This window comes from Hypanus sabinus, chromosome 3, assembly GCF_030144855.1.
Source record: "Hypanus sabinus isolate sHypSab1 chromosome 3, sHypSab1.hap1, whole genome shotgun sequence".
NCBI lineage: Eukaryota > Metazoa > Chordata > Chondrichthyes > Myliobatiformes > Dasyatidae > Hypanus > Hypanus sabinus.
In genome coordinates, this window is record NC_082708.1 from 25,075,354 (window position 1) to 25,099,980 (window position 24,627).

General features: G+C 41.6%; 1 protein-coding gene across 9 annotated transcripts in view; it reads right to left on the minus strand.

The window, feature by feature from the left end:
• LOC132391104 (von Willebrand factor A domain-containing protein 3B-like) overlaps positions 1-24,627 on the minus strand; it is a 174,185-nt gene that overhangs the window by 63,227 nt on the left and 86,331 nt on the right. For all 9 annotated transcript variants that reach the window (XR_009511088.1, XM_059963860.1, XM_059963861.1 and 6 more), the window contains 8 exons: positions 14,389-14,522; positions 9,388-9,599; positions 8,538-8,675; positions 6,275-6,326; positions 4,014-4,170; positions 2,566-2,684; positions 966-1,016; positions 505-682 (listed from right to left, as the gene is read on the minus strand). Coding sequence is in view for 8 of the 9 variants with exons in the window: in XM_059963860.1 (XP_059819843.1) it covers positions 505-682; positions 966-1,016; positions 2,566-2,684; positions 4,014-4,170; positions 6,275-6,326; positions 8,538-8,675; positions 9,388-9,599; positions 14,389-14,522 (1,041 nt within the window). In the remaining variant the exon portion in view is untranslated. The remainder of the gene's footprint in view (positions 1-504; positions 683-965; positions 1,017-2,565; positions 2,685-4,013; positions 4,171-6,274; positions 6,327-8,537; positions 8,676-9,387; positions 9,600-14,388; positions 14,523-24,627) is intronic.

Consider the following 24,627-nt stretch of genomic DNA (forward strand, 5'->3'; position numbering starts at 1 on the left):
GCAAGCTGGATTAAGGAGAAACCACATGCTGAAGTATATTTTAAGGTAAATTCTTTACAGTAACAATTACTTATGAAATATTGTGATTATTTCACAAGAAATACTATCAAAGTGTTGGAGGAACTCAGCAGGTCAGAGAGCATCCATGGAAAGGATAAGCAGTCAATGTTTTGGGCCGAGACCCTTCATCAGGACCAGATAGGAACAGAGAAACGTCTCAGCCCAGAACGATGACTATTTATTGTCTTCCATAGATGCTGCCTGACCTGCTGAGTTCCTCCAGCATTTTGTGTGCATTATTCTGGATTAGCAGCTTCTATACAATCTCTTATCTTTGTGATTATTTCATAAGAACTTGTACTTCATTATTATGAAATTATAAAATACAGTAATAAATAATTTTGCAATAACCACAATTAGGTGATGGGTGAACTGAGTCCTTATGCATTTTTTTTAAAGAATCATGAACATAAATCTATTTCAGTACTGCGAAACCCAACAGACCTTCTCTTTAGCAGCTTTCTGGAGATCAGAGGCTTGCTGTTCATATGAGAAGCCAGTGGAGATTTCATCCTCTAACAGAGTAACATCCTCCTGAGGAATTGGCCAGCCCATTCTATCCAAAGCTTGGAGTAATGCCTCCCTATGCTCTCGAAATGAAATTGGTTTATCGCTGCGGAACCTTGTATGAAACATACATAAAGAAGAAATATCAAAATGTAATTTCACTTGCAATGGAAGTCTTTATGCAGCAACAAGCAGTCTGCTGGAGGAACTCAGTGGGTCGAGCAGCGTCTGTGTGAGGAAAGGGATTACTGATATTTCTGGCCGAAACCCTGCATCAGGTCTGAGAGTGGAGAGGAGAGACAGGCTGCGTAAAGAAGGGGAGTGATGAGACAGGATTCCAAGTTGATTAGTAGATTGATCTTTGTGCAGTTCTTTTGCAAAAAAATCTGCTTTCTTACCTATCTCGCTCCACTTGAGATAATACTCTCCAGATAATCGAACTCAAACGCCTGGCAGAAGAGGAAAAAAATAATCAATTGGAAATGCAAGTATGTTATTATTTTAAAAATTAATCTAAAATCAACAAAAGAAACCAGGAAAATGCCTTTTTGCACTTTCAGAAGTCCATTTTGATCAAACGTGCAAAATTTCCTAAACCCTAAGTGAAAAATGCAAAACATTGGATATTGATAATCTGAAATGAGAACAAGGAATGCTGAAACTATTCAGCATGCTGACTGACCTACTGGACATTTTCTGTTCCTGTCCTGTAACAGTAAAGTGCAGTGCAAGTGTTGAGATGACCCATGAGCAGCACGGGTGAGGGACAGTCCAAAAACCACTAACACAATCACAAACTAGACAATTGGGACATCCGCACAAACCGCCAGTCCGTATAGTTCACTTGGATTTCCAGAAGCATTTGATAAGGGGCCTCTTAGATTGACCACAAGAACATAAAATACAGGAGCAAAAATATGCCTCTAGGCTCTGCCTTTCCATCATGGCTGATCTATAATCCCTCTCATCCCCATTCCTCTGCCTTCTCTTCACAAACTTGGAGTGCAGTGTGGGAGAAATGTGTTTTTGTTAAAAAAAAACAGATTTATAATAGTGAGACTGAAAAGTATTGTTAGGCAAACAGATTGGCTATACCAGATTGGCTGGATCTCCCAGTGGCCACACATTTTAATTCCACGTCCCATTCCCATTCTGATATGTCTATCCATGGCCTCCTCTACTGTCAAGATGAAGCCACACTCAGGTTGGAGGAACAACACCTTATATACCCGCCAGGTAGCCTCCAACCTGATGGCATGAACATTGACTTCTCTAACTTCTGTTAATGCCCCTCCTCCCCCTCTTACCCCATCCCTGACATATTTAGTTATTTGTTTTTTCTCTCTCTCTGCCCATCACTCTGCCTGTTCTCCATCTCCCTCTGGTGCTCCCCTCCCGCTTTCTTTCTCCATAGGCCTCCCGTCCCATGATCCTTTCCCTTCTCTAGCTCTGTATCACTTTTGCCAATCACCTTTCCAGCTCTCAGCTTCATCCCCCCCCCCCCCCCCCCGGTCTTCTCCTATCATTTCGCATTTTCCCCTCCCCCCTCTACTTTCAAATCTCTTAGTATCTTTCCTTTCAGTTAGTCCTGACAAAGGGTCTCGGCCCGAAACGTCGACAGCGCTTCTCCCTATAGATGCTGCCTGGCCTGCTGCGTTCCACCAGCTCCTTGTGTGTGTTATATAAATATATACATTTATTTTGAGTAAATAAAATGAATAGAGAAAATAACCAAGATTAAAGGTAAAGCAAGAACTCTTTGTGCTCAAACCTATCTCGCTGTATTGAAAAGTGCTTTCCCACTAATGATTATGGATGGCTGCTGTTGCTATCGCATTCAACAAGGATTGATCACTGGTTCAAAAGATGAATGACAGAAAGGAGAATGGTGAACTGCAGTAGCTGAACAGTTCAGCCTGGATTTCCTTCATTGCTAATTAAGGGATACATTAACACAACAGTATGCAGGCAAGTACATCCGATGCAGTATCTACTTACTTTTCATAAGTCTGGATAGCTTGGCGAAGCCTCACTTTGTAATCTTTCAGGTTCACAGCCAATGGATTAATAAGTGTAATTTGCTTCTTGTTGCTGCTGACGTGAGCTAAAGGCAGCACCTGGATTAAATTGGGAATAATATCTCACAGTGACATACCCAAAGTATAATCGTCATTTTTGAAGAAATATCCAGAGTCAAAATGGGTGAAATAGCCTTCAGGGCAACACAAGCAGCAAGGTTTCGGATGAATACAAGAAGAGATTCTGCAGATGCTGGAAATCCAGAGTAACACACATAAAACGCTGGAGGAACTCAGCAAGTCAGGCATCATCCATGAAGAGGAATAAAGGGCCAGCATTTTGGGCCAAGAACCTTCGCCAGTCGGCAATTAGGGGAGGAAAAACTCCAGACTGTGTAGAACACCGGACTGAAGTGTTCAAAAAGAATAGGAGGGCAGGAGACAGGAGAAGGGGTCAGCAGTGCAGGGTGCGGAATTCTTGCTTAAGAAGCGGGATCAAAGGCAGAGGCAATGGAAGAACGGAAGAAGGGCCCTGATGAAAGGTCTCAGCCTTTATTCCTTCAGATCTTTATTCCTCTCCAGGGTTTTGGATGAACTGAAGCTTGAGAACAAGGTAACCAGCTGGGACAGCACATTAATAGCTACACTTTAGATAGTAAAGGCTTAGATGAGGGTTCCAGCAGCAGCTGAATTATCAGAGAGAGAGAAGTTCTTTGTGATGAGATTTCACAGCACCCAATATTATTTATCTAATACATCTGTCTAATCCAAATACCTGTCAATCCAAGGAACATTCCCAAAAACTGGCTCAATTAACTTCTTTTATCTACCTCTCCACCTGTCAGAAATACTAGGTTAAACACTATGGACACAAGAGATTCTGTAGTTGCTGGAAATCTTGACCAACACTCACAAAATGCTAGAGGAACTCAGTACATCAGCCGGCATCAATGGAGGGGAATAAATAATCAATGTTTCAGGCTAAGACCTTACTCAGTTGATGAAGGGTTTTAGCCCAAAACATTAACTGTTTATTTCCTTTGATAGATGTTTAATAACTTAAACAGTGCTCAATTTTTGCAACCATAAGGTATAGGAGCAGAATTCAGCTATTTTGCCCTTCGAGTCCACTCCACCATTTCATCATGGCTGATCCATTTCCCTCTCAGTCCTAATCACCTGCCTTATCCCCATGTCCTGACTAATCAAGAATCTATCAACCTCTGCTTTAAATATACCAATGACTTGGCTTCCACAGCCGCCTGTGGTGACAAATTCCACAGATTCACCACTCTCTGGCTAAAGAAATTCCTCACTTGTTGTGAGGAATTAGTACGTGCAGAAGACTGGAATGAAACTGTGAAATTCAGAAGGAAACATCGTCTCATATGTTCCTCAGCAGCTCATAAGACGAAGTCGAGCTCTCACCTGATCAAAGACTTTGGATACAATATACTTGTCCAAGACTGGGACATACTTTGCAGTTTGAGGGACAGCAGTTGGTGCAAGAGCATCCATTATCGTGAGTCGCTTGGCTGTCAGGCTATTTGTCTTCAGCCACTGAGCCGAAGAAATATCCAGAGAGCTAAAATGATCAATAAAGGATGTTTCGTGAAATGATAGCTTCAAAAAGCATTTACTGTTGTAAAAATAAGCATCAGGTAGAACTCAGCTTCATGCAAGTGCGCATGTCCTTTATTTGTCAACAATGTATTATTTTGCTAGCTATTTGTCAGTGGTGTACAATGGATACAAAAAAGCATCTAGGTAGTTGCATACACTCTTTGAAGTACACTCAATTACTACAAATATCTAATCAGCCAATCATGTGGCAGCAACCCAATGCATAAAAGCATGCAGACATCATCTAGAGGTTCAGTTGTTGTTCAGCCCAAACTTCAGAATGGGGAAGAAATGTGATCTTAGTGACTTTGACCGATGATTGTCAGTGCCAGACAGGGTGGTTTGAGTATCTCGGAAACTGCTGATCCGGGATTTCAAACACAACAGTCTCCAGAGTTTACAGAAAATGGTGTGGAAAAAAAACATCCAGTGAGCTGCAGTTCTGTGGGTAAGAGCGCCTTGTTAATGAGTAAGGTCAAAAGAGAATGGCCAGAAAGATTCAAGCTGACAGGAAGATGACAGTAACTCAAATAACCGCTCGTTACAACATTGGTATGCAGAAGAGCACCTCTGAATCCACAACATGTCGAATCTAGTCGTAGATGGGCTACAGCAGCAGAAGACAATTCAGTAGCCATTTGGTAGATACAGGAGGTATCTAATAGAGTGGCCACTGAGTGTATGCACACATATCAGTATTTCAGATGTTAATTATTTCTTTTGTTTTTAATTTATGACATAATAACATATAATATCTCTCATTCCCAAACTCACTCAGAACAAATATTGACAAAATAGTTTCCACTTCAGTAACAGCTTTGACTGCTGTTGAGCCGGGGGTTTGGGGGATGCGCAGACTGTCACCGGCCGTGGAAACTGCCCTATCGCTGAAGCCAACCACTTCAACAGGGAGTGGTGCTGCCCTCCTTTCTGCCTCCTTTGGCCTTGCCCATGTACCAGGAGCCAGGCAGAAATGACATGGCCCAGTGCACAGATCACCAGCAATCTTCTGGCAGCAGTTCCTCCCAGCCTACAACCAGAAACCAAAAGGAGCATTTTTAAAGAAATAAACCTAGATTTAAAAATATAGGAAAAGGATTTGAACTCATTGATTATTAATGCAAAGTTATGACTTGCAGTTGAGTAACATAAACACAGTATTAAAACAGGAGATACATGCAGTGGCAACTTTATTAGACACCTCCTGTGCCTAATATAGTGGCCACTGAGTATTTCTGTGTGTCCTTGGTCTTCTGCTGCTGCAGATCATCCACTTCAAGGTTTGACGTGTTGTGCATTCAGAGATGCTCTTCTCCACCCTACTGTTGTAACAAATGGTTATTTGAGTTACTGTCACCTCCCTGTCAGTTTGAATGAGTCTGGCCATTCTCCTCTAACCTCTCTCATTAACAAGGCATTTTGCCCACAGGAGTGTTGCTCACTGGATGTGTTTTTGCTTTTCACACCATTCTCTGGAGACTGTTGTGAATGAAAATTCCAGGAAATCAGCAGTTTCTGGGATACTCAAACCACCCTGTCTGGCACCAACAATCATTCAACAGTCAAAGTCTCTTAGAACACATTTCTTTCCCCATTCTGATGTTTGGTCTGAACAACAACTGAACCTCTTGACCACGTCCGTATGCTTTTATGCATTGAGTTGCTGCCACATGTTTGGCTGATTAGATATTTGCCTTAGTGGGCAGGTGTACAGGTTTACCTAATAAAGTGGTCACTGGGTGTAGAAATGGGAACAGACCACTCAACTACTCACACCCTTCAGTACGGTCACAGTTGTGCAATTACCACCCTCACTTTACATTGAAAACTGTCCACTGATTAATTGAAGGTAAGAACTATTTCCCACTGAAAGTCAAACCATGTCATACACTTGGTGATACTGAATGGGTAACGTTTACCATTCTGTCCACTGAGATAGTAATACACTTAACCTATTTTTATAGTGTTCATATATAATTGACATAAAAATAACTTCTGCAATTAAAAAAGCATTGGAAGAATTATTCTATGGCATTTTGCCTGCCATATTATTAATTTACACTTACTTTACAAACTGCCTTCCTGGCTCTATAGGAGGAGTTTCTGGCTTACTGAGGCCTGTGAGGGAAAGCGTGAGAAGTCTTAAAGATGAAGATATCAATGATCTTTCAATTACATTCAGCATCACATTTAATTTGAAAAATCCATTGTGCAAAATTAACAAAAATAAGGCACGTTATATTCCTGGAAGTGCTTCCTCAGTAAGAAAAAAAAACAAAACGTGTTTATTGCAGAGGCCACATCTATTTAATGTAAATTGAATTTCAGAACTCTAAGTAGAACACAAAGCCACAGATGCACGGAGTGTGTTTAGCATTATCAATCATGAATGAATTTAGCGCTAAACACTTAGGTTTTGAGTGTCTATTTAGCGTTTTGATTAGCACAATCGCTTTACAGTGCCAGCGATAACCGACTGAGGTTCAACTACTGCCGCTTTCTGTAAGGAGTTTGTACGATCTCCCCAGACCCATGAGGGTTTCCATCAGGTGCCCTGCTTTCCTCCCACATTCCAAAGATGTACGGTTGGAGTTCATGCACTGTTGGCAGGTTATGTTGGCACCAGATGTTTGGCGAAACTTGTGGGCTGCTCCCAGCACATCCTCAGACTGTGTGGGTCATTTACGCAAAAACAACATCTGTCACAGTATGTTTTGATGACTATATGACAAATAAAGCCAATCTTCAAGCTCTTTAATGTCCTCAGCTCCCAGAAAGTGTTTAGGGTAAAGAAGGTGTATGGCATGCTTACCTTCATTGGGTGGGGCATTGCGCGTAAACGTTGGGAAGTCATTTTGCAGATGTATATAATTTTCATTAGGCCACATTTGGAGTATTTTGTGCAGTTCTGGTCGCCAGGATGTGGAGGCTTTGCACAGAGAGCATAAGTTGTGACCAGAGTGTTGCCTGGATTGAAGAGTATTGGCCATAAGAAGGGGATGGACACACTTAGACTTTTTTCTGAGAGGAGATAAAATTATGAGGAGCATAGACAGAGCAGACAACCCTTTTCTCCAGGCAGAAATATCAGAACTAAAGGGCATAGGGTTAAAGTTAGAGGGGACCGTTTGAAAAAGAATTGTGAGGTAATTCTTTCAATATATGGAGTCGTAGGTGCCTGAAACATGCTGCCAGAGAAGCGGTTGAAACAGATATATAAAATAAGCAACATTTAAGAGGAATTTCATGAAGTTTATGAACAGGTAGGGAACCGAAGCATGCAGACCACACAGAGGGGGTTTGTTTAATTTGGCCTCATGCTTGGCGGGCTGAAGGGCCCATTTCTGTGCTGTATGCTTTTCGGAATGGACTGAAACTTGCCCCATAAACTGCAGCCTTATGCTCCATTTAGAAGCGCATCACCCAAACAGCAGGGCACAAGCCCGAGGAAACTCTAACCAAGCTGCACTATGGTCTAACCAGACCTCAACTTGAATACTGTGCACAGATCTGGCTGCCAAGAAACAAAGGAAATGCTCAGTCACTGGAGAGAGTGCAAAGAAGAATTCCAACAAGAATCACTTGCTACCACTTGGTGAAAAACCATAAATTAACCTTGCGCTGCTCACTCTTTTCCAATGAGTGACTGTATTTTCAATAAAATCACTCCTGACTACTAGACAGGTATATGGAGGAATTTAAGGTTATATGGGAGGCAGGGTTTAAGGGTCAGCACAACATTGTGGGCCGAAGGGCCTGTACTGTGCTGTATTGTTCTATGTTCTACGTTCTATGTAATTGGTTATTCCTCACTCATCAAGGAAATACATCTGAAATGTGGATTTATGTGGGTGAGCATTAGTTGAACATTACATTAGAGTTATGCACTGTATGTGTGTCCCTTTCATTCAATCTCCAACAAATAATTCTCTCTACCTCTGTATACTGTATGGCAGCTTCTCAGCTGGTCTACTATGTTCCTGAGTTGTACTGAGGGCAAAAAAAAAATTGCAATTGAGCAATAATTTGGTGGGGATGTGTCAGAGCTAAATGTTTTTACACAGAGAGCAGTGGGTGTGTGCGAAGCAATGCTGTGGTGGTGGTAATGGATATATTTTAGAGTCATTTAAGAAACTCTTAGCTAGGCACATGGATGACAGAAAAATGGAGGGCCATGTCAGAGGGAAGTGCTAGATTGATGTTAGAGTAGGTTAAAAGGTTGGCATAACATCATGGGCTGGCCTCTTAACCTACCCTAATATCAATGTTCGATGTTCTTCTGTGTTCGATGATTTAACTTCTGATAGAAAATCTAATTCTTTAACTTACCATTCAGGACCTTCAATTCCTTGTTATAATTAGTCACAAACAACTCCTTGTTTTCTGGAAGCATCCATCCATCCAGCAAATTCTCATCGACTTTAACACCGTTACTCAAACTCCTAAGTAGGCTAGAATTTGTGTGTGCTAAGAAGAAACAGTAATGATACTGTATTACTGTCATTGCACAGGTATGCTAAATAACCACATTCAGGATGACAAAATGAAAGGTTGTGCTCTGGGGGTTAGGTTAAGAAAGATGGGGAGGAGTCATGTGTGGAGGATACAAATGGCAATGAATGGTTTCTATTCAGTAAATTGTATATAATTGGATATAATCGTTGAAGAGTAATAAATATAAATGATTATTGCTCAAGAAAGTAGAGTTATCACAGGTCAACAAAGGTCTAAACATTTAGCAACATTGCTTTTCCTTTGAGTTACCAACAACAAATCTGGACTTTGGCTATCTTTGGCTATTAATTAATCTCAACATTCAAATATATCTTCTACTGTTAATTTAACTTCAGAATCAGAATCAGATTTAATATCATCAGCATATGTTGTGAAATTTGTTGTTTTTGTGGCAACAGTACAATCAATTCATAATAAAAGAACATAAATTGCTATATATAGAGAGACACACACATTCAATGAATCTCACTATTCAAATGTACATACTTCCTTAAAAATGTAAGGATTTAGATTCATTATAATTCTGAAAGAAGAGTAATAATGTCTCCAATGAATCATCCCTGTCACTACAATGCGTGAAGAGACAAATCATTATTTGGTGATCTAACAAGTCATAAGCAAAATGGACACTGCAATTCCACTGAACTGAAGAATTATGCCTTACCTGCAAGCAAGACTTTTTTCTTCTGAAGCTCCTTTGATTTCTTGGCAGTATTTGAACTGTAGATATGGTATCTGCCCCAGTGGTTTCTGTGTGTGGTAGAAACCAAATCCAAAGCTGAACGAGGTCTCAAAGGGCTCCTGGTATCTAAGGAATGGAGCCCAGCTGTGTTGTTGCTCCAGGCTGGCCTCTTAATTGGAATGTCAAGAGCAACACTGCAGTAAAGCAAATAACGCTATTTCTAAAATATGTTTTTAAGTACAGAAAAAAATCAGATGCTGATATGAAGAGAATGATGATGATTGGCAGGTTAGCTAAAATTTGAAAATATAAGGAGTATTAACCTGATGCGCAAGCACATTCCTTTGGTAGATATTAATTACCTCAGCAAGATCTGTACAAACATTGCACCACGTTGCACCAAAGCTCTTTGAAATCAGTTCTTCTACTGCCTGGATTGTAAAGGTGTTTGCAAATAATTCAAATTGCATTTATTCTGTTATTCACAATTCTGAAGAGCTTTGAGGTTAATGGCTCCAATTGATTCTACAAAGGGCTTACAAAACAGAAAGAGAACAAACTTCTGTTTACATTATCCCCTTCATAACTTCAAAATGTTCCAAATTATTTTAGCGATTCTAAACACGCTTTAAAAACATAAAAACTTAAGAGATAAGCACGGGAGTAGGTCAATGGTCTTGGCTGATCCTCTATTTCAATGTCTTGTTCCCGCACTACCTCCCTATCATTTGATTAATTTAACACTCAGAAATCTATCATGGCAAAGGAATAAATAGTCAACATTTCAAGCCAAGATCCTTCATTGGGGTCCTAATGAACATTCTTGGCCCAAAACATTAACTGTTTATTCCTTTCTATAGATGCTGCCTGACTTGCTGAGTTCCTCCAGCATTTTGTGTGTGTTACTCTGGATTTCCAGGATCCGCAGATTCTCCTGTGCTTATGAAATCTAACACCCTCTATTTTGAATGAACTCACTGAGCCTTCCAAGGTCAAGAATTCCTAAAATTCACTGTCCTCTGAGAGAAAAAATTGCTCCCCCTTTCAAACCCAAAATGTCCTAACCCTTATTCCAACACTGAGATCTCTGGTCGTAGATTTCTCAGCCAATGGAAATATCATTGAAGCATCCAACCTGTTTTGTTTCAATGAGATCTCATAACGTTCTTCTAAACTGTAGGGAACACCATCCCCGTCAAATCAATCACTCCTCAAACTGCGAATTCGCCAAGCCTGGAACCAGTCTTGTATTTCTCCACTGCTCTCAATCTAAGGCAAAAACGCTTTTCCTTGAGAAAGGAAATCAAAACTATATGCAGTACTCTGGATATGGTCTCAGCAAGGTCCTGTGCAACAAGACTTGCCTGAACAATGGAATGGGATTCTTTAGATGCACGGTATGCGGCTCGTTGTCTCAACAAAGAAAAAGTGAAAATCAGTCCTCTCCTTGCTTTTGTAGCAGAGCTTGAACATATGACCAGTCTCCTCACTGACAAGAATACAGCAACTTCGATAATGACTTAGAGAATAACACACACGAAGTGCTGGAGGAACTCAGCAGGCCAGGCATCATCTATGGAAAAAAGTACAGTGGACGTTTTGGGCCAAGACCCTTTGGCAGAACTAGAAAAAAAGATGAGGAGTCAATGTATGAAAATGGGGTGAGGGGAGGGAGAAACACTAGGTGAAACCGGGAGGAGGGAGGGGTGAAGTAAAAAGCTAGGAAGTTGATTGGTGAAAGAGATACAGGGCTGGAGAAGGGGGAATCTGACAGGAGAGGACAGAAAACCGTGGAAGAAAGAAAAGGGGGGAGGAGCACCAGAGGGAGGTGATGGGCAGGCAAGGAGATAAGGTCAGAGAGGGACTGGGAATGGGGAATGGTGAAGGAGAGTGGGGAGCAATTATTGGAAGTTCAAGAAGCTTACGTTTATGCCTTCAGATTGGAGGCTACCCAGACGGAACATAAGGTATTGCTCCTCCAACCTGAGTGTGGCCTCATCGCAAAGGTAGTAGAGACCATGGACTTACTTATCAGAATGGGAATGCGAGGTGGAATTAAAATGGGTGGTCACTGGGAGATCGCACTTTTTCTGTAGGTGCTCACTGAACCGGTCTCCCAATCTGCATCAGGCCTCACCGATATACATAGGCCACACTGGGAGCACCGGATACAGTATATGACCCCCAGCCTCACAGGTGAAGTGTTGTCTCACTGACTGTTTGGGGCCCGGAATTGTAAGTGAGGGAGGAGGTGTGGGGGCAGGTGTAGCACTTGTTCTACTTGCAAGAATAAGTGCCAGATGGGAAGGGATGAATGGACAAGAAAGTCGTGTAGGGAGCGATCCCTGCAGAAAGCAGAAAGTGGGAGGGGAGGGAAAGATCTGCTTGGTGATGGGATCCTACTGGAGATGGCGGAAGTTACAGACAATTATGTGATGGATACAGAAGCTGGCAGGGTGACGGGTGGATGGGATGAGGACAGACATGCACAAAATAGAAGTGACATGGTTGAGGGCAGCATTGCTGGTGGAGGAAGGGAAGCCCCTTTCTTTGAAGAAGGAAGATAACGCCTTTGTTCTGGAATGAAAAGCTTCATCGTGAGAGCAGATACGGTGGAGGCGGAGGGAATTGAGAGAAGGGGATGATGTTTCTACAAGTAACAGGGTGGAAAGAGGTATAGTCCAGGTAGATGTGAGAGTCAGTGGGTTTATAATAGACATCAGTAGGTAAGCTGTCTCCAGAGATCGAGATGTCCGGCCTGCTGAATTCCTCCAGCATCTTGCTGTATTGCTTGGATTTCCAGCAACAGCAGACTTTCTTTTGTTCACATTCACCACTTCCATAGGCAGCTTGTTCCACATCCTAAGTGAAGAAGATTCCCCCTCATGTTCCCCTTCAATATCTCACGTTTCACCTTTAAACCATGAACCTCTAGTTCTAGTCTTCACTGGATGTGTCCTCTGCATTCTTTTTCATTCAAAAAAGTATCCGTTTAGTTTCAGACATGGCATAGATATTTCACAGTATGATACAGCGAGGCACTATGTTAAAGCAGATAGTGTTGGGCCACCGGCTCACTTGTCTAGTCCTAAATTTAACTCTTTACTTTGGAGAACACATCAACACCTAAATGCCATGGCAATTCACCATATCAATAACTCTCTTATAAGATTCATGGGCTTACAAGAGAAATTACTATCCTCCAATTGCTTACTTACACCGCTGGCAGTTAGGGCAGCAATGAAGGTCCATCTCTGGACCTGACCTTTGGTGTTCAGGGCTTCCGTCATCATGTCGGTAGATTCCTCTCAGTTCGCACTACTGTCAGTCATGTAAGTCCCGCTTGGAGTCTTGAGAATACCATCGCATTCAGGTGCAGAAGAATTCTTCATTGCTGTTTCCATTGCAAGTTTTGTTTGACCAGTCAGGGTTGTCAGCCCTGAGCTGAACCCCCAACCTGGAGGACCAGTGGGTCACTGTTAGTCTGGCCTCTACCCTTTGACCTGTTTGGCATGGGTGACCCTACCAAGAGCCAAAGCATAAAGCCCTGACTCCAGCCAACCTAGCTCTCTGGGTCATTGAAGCGCTCAAGCCTCCAAACCCAACGGCAAGGTAGTGGTCCTTTTAGAGGATCCTTCATTTAACCATGACAAATTATTTATAGCTGCATCCATTTCTTGTTTACACCAAACGCTCCTGTTAGCCTTCCTTGTTTCCTTGTCAACATTTTACTGCTATTGTTCCAATTTGACCATGTAAACATCCCACATAGTGCATTTTTATAAGATGGATTCTGGACCTCACAATCGTCCTTCTTTCGATTTTGCATCTTATTGTTAACCTGTAATAAAGCTGTTAAGCTTTATTCTGCGCTCTACTATTGTTTTACCTTGTTCAACCTCAATGCACTGTTATAATGAATTGATCTGCAGGAAGGGAAGGGAAATCAAGGTTTTCACTATTTCTCAGTACATATGACCATAATAAAACAATTCTAAATCCTTGGCTTTCAATCCTATGTGACTCACAATGCAGAAAGTATTTCGCCTTAGAGAATGGTATTGATTCACAGTTTTTTAAACATTAGTTCAGTTTATACGGTATTAATGTTATTGTAGTCTAATTTTTAAAATCCTTCTCATGATCTTTCTGCCTATTATCAGTCTCCTGCTCTGTGCCCAAATTCGATATTGCCTGTAGCTGCCTCAGGACAGGACTTAATTGGTGCTGTACCTTCTCCTCTACATTGCTACATTGCCTCTCCTATCTGAGGTCAACCCTAACTTCTCAGGAGATGAAGGGTCATGATTAAGGGTATCAGCCCAAAACGTCAACTTGTTAATCCCTTCAATTAATGTAGCCTGACCTGTTAAGTTCCTCCAGCATTTTGTGTGTGTTACTCTGGATTTTCAGCAGCCGCCGAATCTCCAATGCTTATGCTCAGGAGATCCTCCAGCATTCCTCCACACCCCTGTCCAGGCTCCATTCCTCCCTCTCTCCACCTCATTCTTCCCTGGAGCTCCATCATATCACGCTCCAGCCAATTGTACAAAACAGATTCCAATAGAGTTAGTGATCTTACCAGGGCCAAACAAGAAAACAAGCTGACTCATAAACACAAGGGATTCTGAAGACGATGGAATTCTTGAGCAACACACACAAAGTGTTGGAGGAACTCAGCGGGTCAGGCAGCATCTATGGAGGGAAATGAACAGTTAATGTTTCAGGTCGACACCCTTCATCGGGAGGGTGATAGCTGATGAAGGGTGTCGACCTGAAACATTGACTGTTCATTTCCCTCCACAGATGCTGCCTGACCCGCTGAGTTCCTCCAGCACTTTGTGTGTGTTGAATAAATTGACTGCCTTAAGTAATTTTGGCAGACAATTAATGGCAGGGCAATACTGATAACCACAGGACAGTAAACAATAAGCACCATTGTTACGACGCTGAAAAGATTCAAGCCTAACATAATGAACGTACTTGTTGTTTGGTCTGGATTCTTCACAGTTATGATACCAGTCCAGCATTATGCACTCTGCATGAAGTTTTTCCACCTTCTCCAAATCTTCCTTTCCCTTCTCAATCTCCTTCTTCAATAGGCAGATATCTTCACTCTGAAGAATCCAAATAAATATATTTACTTTACCAAGCATTGTTGCTGGCTGAAACAAAATTCAAATTCATCAGAAAGTGAAGAACAGCACTAAATTCACAGACTTAAAGATTCAAAGTACATTTATTATCCAAGTGTGCATACAAAACACAACTCTGAGATTCATCTTCTCGCAAGCAGCCACGAAACAAAAAAACACTGTGGAACCTGTTCAAGGAGGCAGCGAACACCCAACACATTAAAAAAGAACAAATTGCTCCAGCAGCAAAATCAGAACGAACAACACGCAGTATATCAAACATCAAACCAGACGACCAGGAGTATTCAGTTTAGTTCAGTTCAGTGCCACGCTGCTAGCCCACTTTGAATTCAAAGTTCAAAGAAGACTTATTACCTACGTAAGTACTATATGTCACCAAGTACTACCCTGAGATTCATTTTCTTGCAGGCATTCACAATAGAAAAATAAATACAATAGGATTGATGAAAAACTACACATAAAAACTGGCAAGGAACTAATGTGCAAAAGAAGACAAACTGCAAATGCAAAAAGAACAAATAATAAATAAATGCTAACCATAGGCCACCCCTAATTAATGGGGGAAACAAGTTCTGTCATTCATAGGGACAAATATATGTCACACTTTTGAGTTTAATATTATGAATGCTTGTTCAGCATTATCTATTAGTCAGGTGATTTGTAATTTTGTCATTAGCTGAAATTAAATAAATAACTCCTTAAATAGAAATCCTAGGAAATATATCAAAAGATCTAATCCATATACAGTTTGAGTATCCCTTATCCAAAATCCCAAAATCCAAAAAACTTGGAAATCCAGAATTTTTTTGAGCTCTGGCATGACGTCACAAATGGAAAATTTCGCAAGGCGATGGGAAGTTTCCCTGGCAATGCGGAGGTGTCTGCACATCACAGACTGCTCTGAAAAGTGACCTCACATATGTAATGAACATAAGTTAATGAAAAATAGAAAACCACTGCATGAAGCAGAAAACGGAGATCTCGATCGTTTATTGAAAGAATGGATTCATCAATGTCGGGGTAAACATATGCCTCTTAACAATACGCTGATCAAGAAACATGCAAAGATCTATTATTACAACAAACTGAAAATCAAAAGTAATTGTGAACCAGCAAGCTGGTTGCAGAAATTTAAGAGAAGGCACAGCATTAAGATTTTTTTAATTTAAAAAATTTTAAAGGTAGAGTCTCCGTCAGCTGAAGATGAAGCAACAGAGAAATTCATTGAAGAGTTTGCAACAATCATCACTAATGAAAGTCTAACACCAGAACAAGCCTACAATGCTGATTGTTTTTATACCTTACATAAAATCTAAAACAAATCGCAGCATCGTAGGTGAAGAATAAAAACCTGCTTGTTGTTGTTCAACAGCTGATTCAGGTGTTCTCCTGATGCCGTTGTGCTGCTTTTGTTACCCTGCACACATTGTATTCTCATTATATTGATGGTATGTAATAACTTTTACTGTTAACTATATATGTGTGATGATCAAGTATACCGGTAACACATAAACTCAGATTCAGAAATTATCCCAAGCTTTCTCATTATATATTCCAAAATCTGAAAAAATCCGAAATCCAGAACACTTCCACCCCAAGCATTTCGGATAAAGGGTACTCAACCTGTAAATAGTGTTTTGACGTCTCTTCTACAGATATTTCTTCAAATAAAACAATCGTCATTCTAAAAAAATAGGTACTTCATATACCAAGGGCTGCATATTTAAATTCAAGCCTTTTTTTAAATACAGACATGCAAATGATTTAGTAACACAATTCACTGTCCCCCATTAACAGCTTGAATTCACACTGGCCTTAAGAAAAGAACTATAAAACAGAACTATCGTAACGACAATGACAATGAAAAATCTCAATAGGGCCTCTGTGGATCTTGTGCCTGCAGTGATTATATTGCTGGATAAGTAAACCATGGACATGGACTGCTAATCTTCTTGACATATGGTCATATTCTGTTGAGATTCCAAATGAAAAATTATTTTTAAAAGCTTGTAAAACAGTGAGCGTGAAACTATCAGTTAAAATGCTGCCACCTTCATAAAAATTCCTTGTGGAAGAAACAACCTCTCCTCACCTGGTTCAGCTTACACATGTCAATCTAAACTGTCCTTAAATGGCTCAGAAAGCTACTCAACTCAAGTACAATTAAGGATAAAGATTAAATGTTCACCTTCATAATGATGCCCACATGTGATGGAAGAATATAAGATCAAAGACTGGAGACTGCTTACCACAGCCTGCACAAAGAATCTCCTTGTTATATATCTGTGTTGCTGCACAAAAGGAAGCCTAAGTTGCCTTCATTTCTGTTACATTTGCCAACCTTTGCGATGACGGTCAATAACAATCCAAGAACTGAATAAGGAAACATCTTTGCTTTACACAGTTTTACTGGAATGAATCAAGAGGAGTTATTTAGAATCATAGAGTCCTAGAAGACAATATCATTGAAATGGGCCTTTTGGTCCATCTAGTCCGTGTTAACTTGTTATTCTCCTATTCCCATTGACCTGCACTGGGGACCACAGCTCTCCCCTCCATGTACTTATCCAAACATCTCTCACTTGTTGCAATTGAATCCTCATCCATCATTTCTGATGACAGCTTGTTCCACACTCTCGTCACCTTCTGAGTGAAGAAGTTGCCCCTCAGATACCCTTTAAGTATTTCACCTTTCTTGCTTAGCCTATGACCTCTTGTTCTGGTCTCACCCAGCCTCAGTTGAAAAAGCCTACAGGCATTAACCCTATGTATACCCTTTATAATTTTGTATACGACTTTCAAATCTCCCCTCACTCTCCTACGCTCCAGGGAATAAATTCCAAACCTATTCAACCTTTCCCTATAATTCAGGTCGTGGCAACATCCTTGTAAACTTTCTCTGTGTTTTTTCAACTTTATTGATATCTTTCCTTTAGCTAGGTAACCACAACTGCACACAATACTCCAAATCTCCAAATAAGCAATTTCAATAGATTTAACGTACATTGTATGAAACCAGGCAATAAACACTCCATATACACACTAAGTCATGATGAAGGGTCTCAGCCTGAAGTGTCGACTGTTTGCTCTTTTCCACAGATGCTGCCTGACTTGCTGAGTTCCTCCAGTATTTGTGTGTGTTGCTCTGGATTTCCAGCATCTGCTGATTTTCTCATGTTTGTAATTGGTCGAACACAATCCACACTTTCTCAGCATTTGTGGTAGACAGATGGAGAGTCTCTCAAGTGTAATTCCTACTTAGCAGGCTTTAGTCAGGGAGACCAGATCACGTAGGCAACTTTGCTTTGACTCACACTGGCAGAGTACCAAAGAGAAATATTGCAGGCACAGATATCTGAAATAAAACTATAATGATGGAAGCGCTTGGCAGGTCAGTGGAAAGCGGAACGTGTTTCCCTCCACACCCCTTACACCTTTCTGCAAGTTGAAGGACACCTTGCAGGGTCGGCAAGTCTGGGGACAGAGATCAGGGGTCAGCGGGTCCAGGGCCAATATCTGGAGGCCCGAAGGTGGCCTCTCCTTGGCTTGGAGGCCTGAGATGGACAGGTCCGGAGGTTGGGATATTCCGACCTGACAGAAGGGTGGGGGGGGGGGGAGAGGTTTATTTTGCTGTTGTTGTGTCTATCTTGTTGTATGTTGGCTGTAAATTGTTTTGCTGAACATTGTGCATATGCTATGATAGTGTTGGGATATGTAGTGACTCTTGTGGGCTGCCTCATGCACAAGTAACACACTTCACTGCACATGGGACTAATAAATCTAATCTTGAACTTGCATCTCTTTTTAGATGTTTGCAGTTCAGGGGAAGGGGCTTCGGCCTGTAATATTGACTGTATTGTCTCCCTGGTAACTCTGCCTGACCTGCTGAGTGCTTCCAATGTCCAGTGCTCCTGAAGTGGCCTCCTCTACATTGGTCAGACCCGTCATAAATACGGGAACTGCTTCATTAAGCACCTCCTCTCCACCCGCCAAAAGGGGAGCTTCCCAGTGGCCAAACATTTTAATTCCCATTCCCGTTCTGACATGTCAATCCATGGCCTCCACTTGTGCCACAATGAGGCCATCCTCAGGGTGGATGAGTAACGCTTTCTATTCTGTCTGGGTTGCCTCCAACCTGATGGTATGAATATTGATTTCTCCTTCCAGTTAAAAAAATTCCATCACCTTCCCCTCTTCTTCTATTCCCCACTTTGGCTGCTTACCTCTTCACCTCTTCTCACTTGCCTATCACCTCCTCCGGGGTCCCCTCCTTCTCTTTATCCTACGATCCTTTCTCCTCTTCTATCAGATTCCTTCCTCTCCAGCCCTTTATCTTTCCTGCCTACCTGGCTTAACCTATCACCTTCTAGCTATCCTCCTTCCCCTCCCCCCAGTTTATTCTGTCATCTTCCCCCTTTCTTTCCAGTCCTGAAGGTGAGTCTTGGCTCGAAACATCGACTGTTTATTCATTTCTATAGATGCTGCCGGATCTGCTGAGTTCCTCCGGAATTTTGTATGTATTGCTATGGATTTCCAGCGTCATATGGTGTGCATATTTCTGGGTGACAATGTCAGCTGTTGGCTGTATTTGGCCTTTTTTTAGTGTAAAATGATCCCAGCACTGTTTCTCTGGTGCCCCGCTCGCTCAAATGACACAATGGCTGTACAGAGCAGACGCGATGGGCCATATGGCCTAATTCTGCTCCTATGTCTTATGGTCTATGGCTCACAACCCCAGAATTCATCTGCCTGCCAAGTTCAAACTTGATGCTCCGAATCACCATTTGCGCTGCTCACTCACAACAGAAATAGTGTTTATTAACTGAGAAGGCTCAAACTGAACATTACTGACAGAGCTAGACAGGTTCATCTTCCTACTTGCTAGCTAGTGTTCCTCCCCTTCCCCCCCCCATCTTATTCTGGCATCTGCCCCTTTCGTTCTGAGAGAAACATCGTCTTCTTATTCTCCTCCATAGATGCTGCCTGACTTGCTGAGTTCCTCCGGCATATTGTGCGTGCGTGTGCGTGTGTGCGTGCGCCCATCTGTCTGTCTGTCTATTGCTCTATCCCGCCACTGTACAGAGAAAACGTTTTACAGCTCAAGCTAACCTTGTGGATCAACCCAAACCAGAATGCTGGTTACCACTCCCTGGCTAATTTCAAAAACCCCTCCCTACGCCCCCCACCCCCAACTCCAACTGCCCAACAATGTCAATCAACCAGAAATTCCAGAAGAACCCTTGCAGAAACAGAAGTAGACAACATTCACCTTATCAGCAATCAGTAATGCAACCAGAACATTGTCAAAACTTGTTCCATCTTTCCTCACGGCTTTGAATTTGAAGTGGAGTGGGGCGGGAGGTGTCGCACCATAACATAACATCCACTCTGTCAGCTTCTGCAGAGAGTTAGCAAAGGGTGTGTGGATACTTCAGCGATGGGGAATGGAAGAGTTCTCTCAGAGGAGCAGGGCACTGAGTGATGTTATAAATAAAAACCTGCTTCCTGAGCTCAGAACTGTAAGGAAGTGTGCTACAAACACAAGAAACCACATAAACCAAAGAAACATCCTTGCTCATGCTTCTTGGAAGCGTTTGAACTACTGTGGTAGGCAGTAGTGGGAAATGGAGCAGTAGGCCAGCTGATGGAGTGAAAGAGGAGAAGGTAGAGCTAAAGTCTTGTAGGTCTAGTAGATAAAGCAGGCATAGCCAGGATAACCAACATGGCAGCAATGAAGATGTGAACTGCATTTATTTTAATGTAAGGTGTATAATGGGTAAGGCAGATGAGCACAGAGCCTGGATTAGTACGGGGAGGTACAGTGTTGTGGCATTTACAGAAACTTGATTGAGAGAAGGGAAAACCTGGCAGTTCAATACTCCAAAATACAGATCTGACAGAGGAAAAGGAAGTGGACATGCATTAATAATTTGGGAGAATGTCACCACTGCATCCTGGGGGGCTCATCCTGTGAGGCAATATCGGAATTAAGGAGAACGTCACAGCTGCACATGCTGTGAGGGAATATCAGGACAGGTCAAGATGGCACCAGTGTACAATGCTTCCTCGGTCAACAACTTCCATATAGCCCATGAAAATAGCCTTTTTTTCAAACTTGTTTTAAGTCTGCTTTTCACCTTAAAATACCGTCTGCTTTTCACCTTAGTGTATTTCTGGTACCGTTAGAGCCTGTGATGTACAGTTAGGAGATTGACTGAGTGATCCAGCGCTCTGCTGTCTCTGAGAAGATTCCAGGAAGCGAGCGCATACTAGAACGGCCTTGACATGCAGAAAATTCGAGACAGGACACGAGCCAAAGTTCGACCCCATTTCACCGATTAAAGCTTCTGTTAATCGCCAATTAAAGTGTTGAGGAAGACTGAGACATCGAGGCGAATGTGGAAGCCGGAAACTGACTGGTTTCCCTTTGATCACTGCCGAGCAGGAGCGTGTGAGCGGCCTACCACTGTGTGACTCGCTACGGCAGGCAGGTAGGCATCTCTGCCTTGTGTGGCGTCTCTCTCCTTCGATGAACGCTGGCGATATCGAAGGATAGTATTGTGGTTCTGCGTTTATGGACCGTGGATTTTTCAGACTATGATTTCTATATTCTGTATTTTTAACCGCCTGTCACTTTTCTGTTTTATTGTGCAAGGGGAGAGTGTTTGGGGATTGAAGTTCTGTTAGTGTTGTTAGTTTTTTTTATGCAGGGGAAGGTTTTTTGGGGGTCGATGTACCTGTTCTGTTTTTTTACTGGGGAGTGGGGGGGGTTTTGATGATCAGGGTGCCATTTCTTTTTGTGCGGGGGGGTTGGGTTTGATGTTTCTCTCTGAACAACCTTCATGTTCTTTCTTTGTTTCGTGGCTATCTGGAGAAGACAAATTTCAGAGTTGTGTGTGGATACATGCTTTGATAATAAATAAACATTTGAACCTTTGGTAGGGAATGAGGAAGATGATATAACTAATATGAAGTTATACTGTAGGCCTACCAATAGCAAACAGGAGCCAAAAGAGCAGATATGCAGATAGATCATGAAAAGTTGTAAAAATAACGATAGTTATTGTAGTGACTGATTTTAACTTCCCCCAGTTCACATATTTAAGGGATTCCCGTAGTTCACATATTTAACTGAGTATTTTTTTGAGGAGGTAACAAAGATGATTAATGAGGATAAGCAATAGATATTGTCTTCAGTAAATCATTTAACAAGGTCACTCATAGTCAGCTGACCCAGAAGATTAAGTCACATGAGATCCATAATGAGCAGGTAAATTGGTTTCAAAATTAGTTAGGTCATAAGTAATGATAAATCAGTGATTTTCTGACTAGTGGAGTGTTACCAATGGTGTTCCACAAGGATCAGCACTGGAACCTCTGTTGTTTGTAATATATATTCATGATTTGAATGAAAATTTAGGTCGTCTGATTAGGCTGACATGAGAATAGGTGGCATTCTGGATAGTGAGGAAGGTTGTGAAAGGATTCAACGGGTAACGTGGATTGTTAAAAATCTGGGCAGAGAAATGGTAGATGGAGTTTAATCTGTACGGGTGTGAGGCTCTACATTTTAGTAAGTCAAATGCAAGAGGCAAATATACAGTAAACAGCAGCACTATTAAGAGCATTAATGTACAGAGGGATATTGGGGTCCTGGTCCATGAAAGTAACATCACGAGTATAAGGCATAGGACATACATGTATAATTAGTCAGCGCACTAGGTATAAACATTGGCAAGTCATGTTACAGGTCTATAAAAATTTGATTAGGCCACATTTGGGGTATTGTATGCAGTGGGGATTACCATACAGGAAGAATACGAAAGCTTTGCTGAAGAGGTTCACCAGGATGCCGTCTGGATTGGAACGTAAGACCCATAAGGAGAGATTGGACAAACTTTAATTGTTGTTTTTTTCTCTGGAGCAGTGAAGATGAAAGACAGCCCAATAGAAGTACGTTAAATTATAAGAGGCATAGATAGAGTAGAGAATAGAGTTTTTTCCAGCCAGGTTAAAAATGTCAAATACTAGGGGGCATAGGTTACTAAATACTAAAGGTAACGGGAAGGGATGGGAGATTAAAAGAGATTTGCAAGACAAGTTTATTTTGAAGAGAGGGGTAGGTGCACACAATGTGCTGCCAGGGAGGTGGTAGTAGCAAATATAACAATATTTTAAAAAGTTTAGGGATGTACAGCAACAGGAAGAAAATAGAGTGATACTGACCACTCACACCATCAGGTTCAGGAATAAATATTACCCTACCACATCAGGCTTCTGAATTGGCATGGATAACTTCAACTCTGTATTGATTCCACGACCTACTGTCAAGGACTCTACAACTCATGTTTCCAGTATTGGTTTTCTCTTTGCACAATTTGTCTTCTTTTGCACATTAGTTGTTTTTCTGTCTTTTGCTTATCTATAGGTTTTCATAAGTTCTATTGTATTTCTTTATTTTCCTGTGGGTGCCTGCAAGAAGAGGAATGTCAGTGTAGTGTACGGTGACATACACGTATTATGATAATAAATTTATTTTGACTTTGGCTCGCAGGTGAATGGGATTAGTTTAATTTGGCATCATGTTCAGTACAGACAAGATGGGCCAAAGGGACTCTTCCTGTGCTTGTTTTTCCATGTTTCTATGTTTTTTTTAAATGTCCATTGTTCCTGAAACACTTTTACATTACTCTGCAGAGTCCACTTGCACTGGTTTGGAACTGTTGCTAATAAATTTCACTTCGGTAGAAATTTGCAGGAGCTTCAGGGAGATTGCTGAAAAGAGGATGCCGCAAAATAAACCAGTGTTTAGAAGTAAGACATAAAAAAGAATCTTAATTATCCAAGTTTACTGTAACCACACACCTGTGTCCCAAAGTATGCAAGCTAGTTTTATAGTTCTGCTGCATTACGTCTCCAAACTTCATTAAGAGTGAAAAGACTTGAGCATTATTTCTGATACAAGACAACTGAAAAGTGGATAAGAGCCATGTGGAAGATTTACTACAAACAAGAGAAAATCTGCAGATGCTGGAAATCAGGAAATCAAGTGCTTAAGAAAAAATGCAGCATCCCCCCGGCCTGCTGAGTTCCTCCAGCATCTCGTGTGTGTTGCTTGGAAGATTTACTGTTCCTGCTTTTAATTCATTCATTTCAGTTGCTTGAAATGCTTCCAAATGCTCCAAATGCACTTTGGAATGGAGCAAGCTTGGAAACCATAAATAATTTCACATTTTTTCTTAGATATGATTTTCAAAATTCATCAGCATTTTCACCATTCCAGTACAGCCTAATATGAATAATATCACATTACTTTTTCAACATATAGGTCATGAGCATTCCTGGTAAGGCCAGTATTTATTGTTCAAGCCTTAAATGCCCGTAAACTGAGTGACTAGTCCTTCTCAAATGACAAGTAAGAGTCAACCAAATAACAGTGAGCCTGGAGTCATGTCGCTTAGACCAGTTAAGGGAGGACATACCCTTCCATGAACTAGACAGTTTGCTTAGCACTTGCATAACACTTCAAGGTGCCAACGAGTGGGGCTCAACTCTCATGGCTGTTTGTAAGGAGTTTGTCCATTACCTCACATGGGCTTCCTCCGGGTGTTCCGATTCCCTCTACATTCCAAAGGCATGCGGGTTGGTAAAGGTTAGTTAGTTGTGGGCATGCTCAGTGGGCACTGGCAGCATGGCAACACTGTGGCTGCCCTCAGCACAATCCTCGGACTTAACTGGTCGTTGATGCAAATGATGCACTTCACCGTATGTTTCAATGTTTAAGTGATTCAATGTATATATTGAGGTTCAGCTTGTGGGTCTGTTCTGCTTGCTCCAGGCTTCATGTCCATGGACTCACTTTCATTCCAAATGCTGTTTGCTTGCTCTTATTGTTTGTACAGTTCTCTCTCCCTGTCCCTCTCCCTCTCCTCTCCCTCCCTCCCCCCCCCCCCATGTTGGTTGTATTTTAATAGGTTCTTTTGGGTTTCTTGTTTTGTGGCTGCCAGTAAGGAAATGAATCTCAAGGGTGTATAATGTATACATACTTTGATAATAAATGTATTTG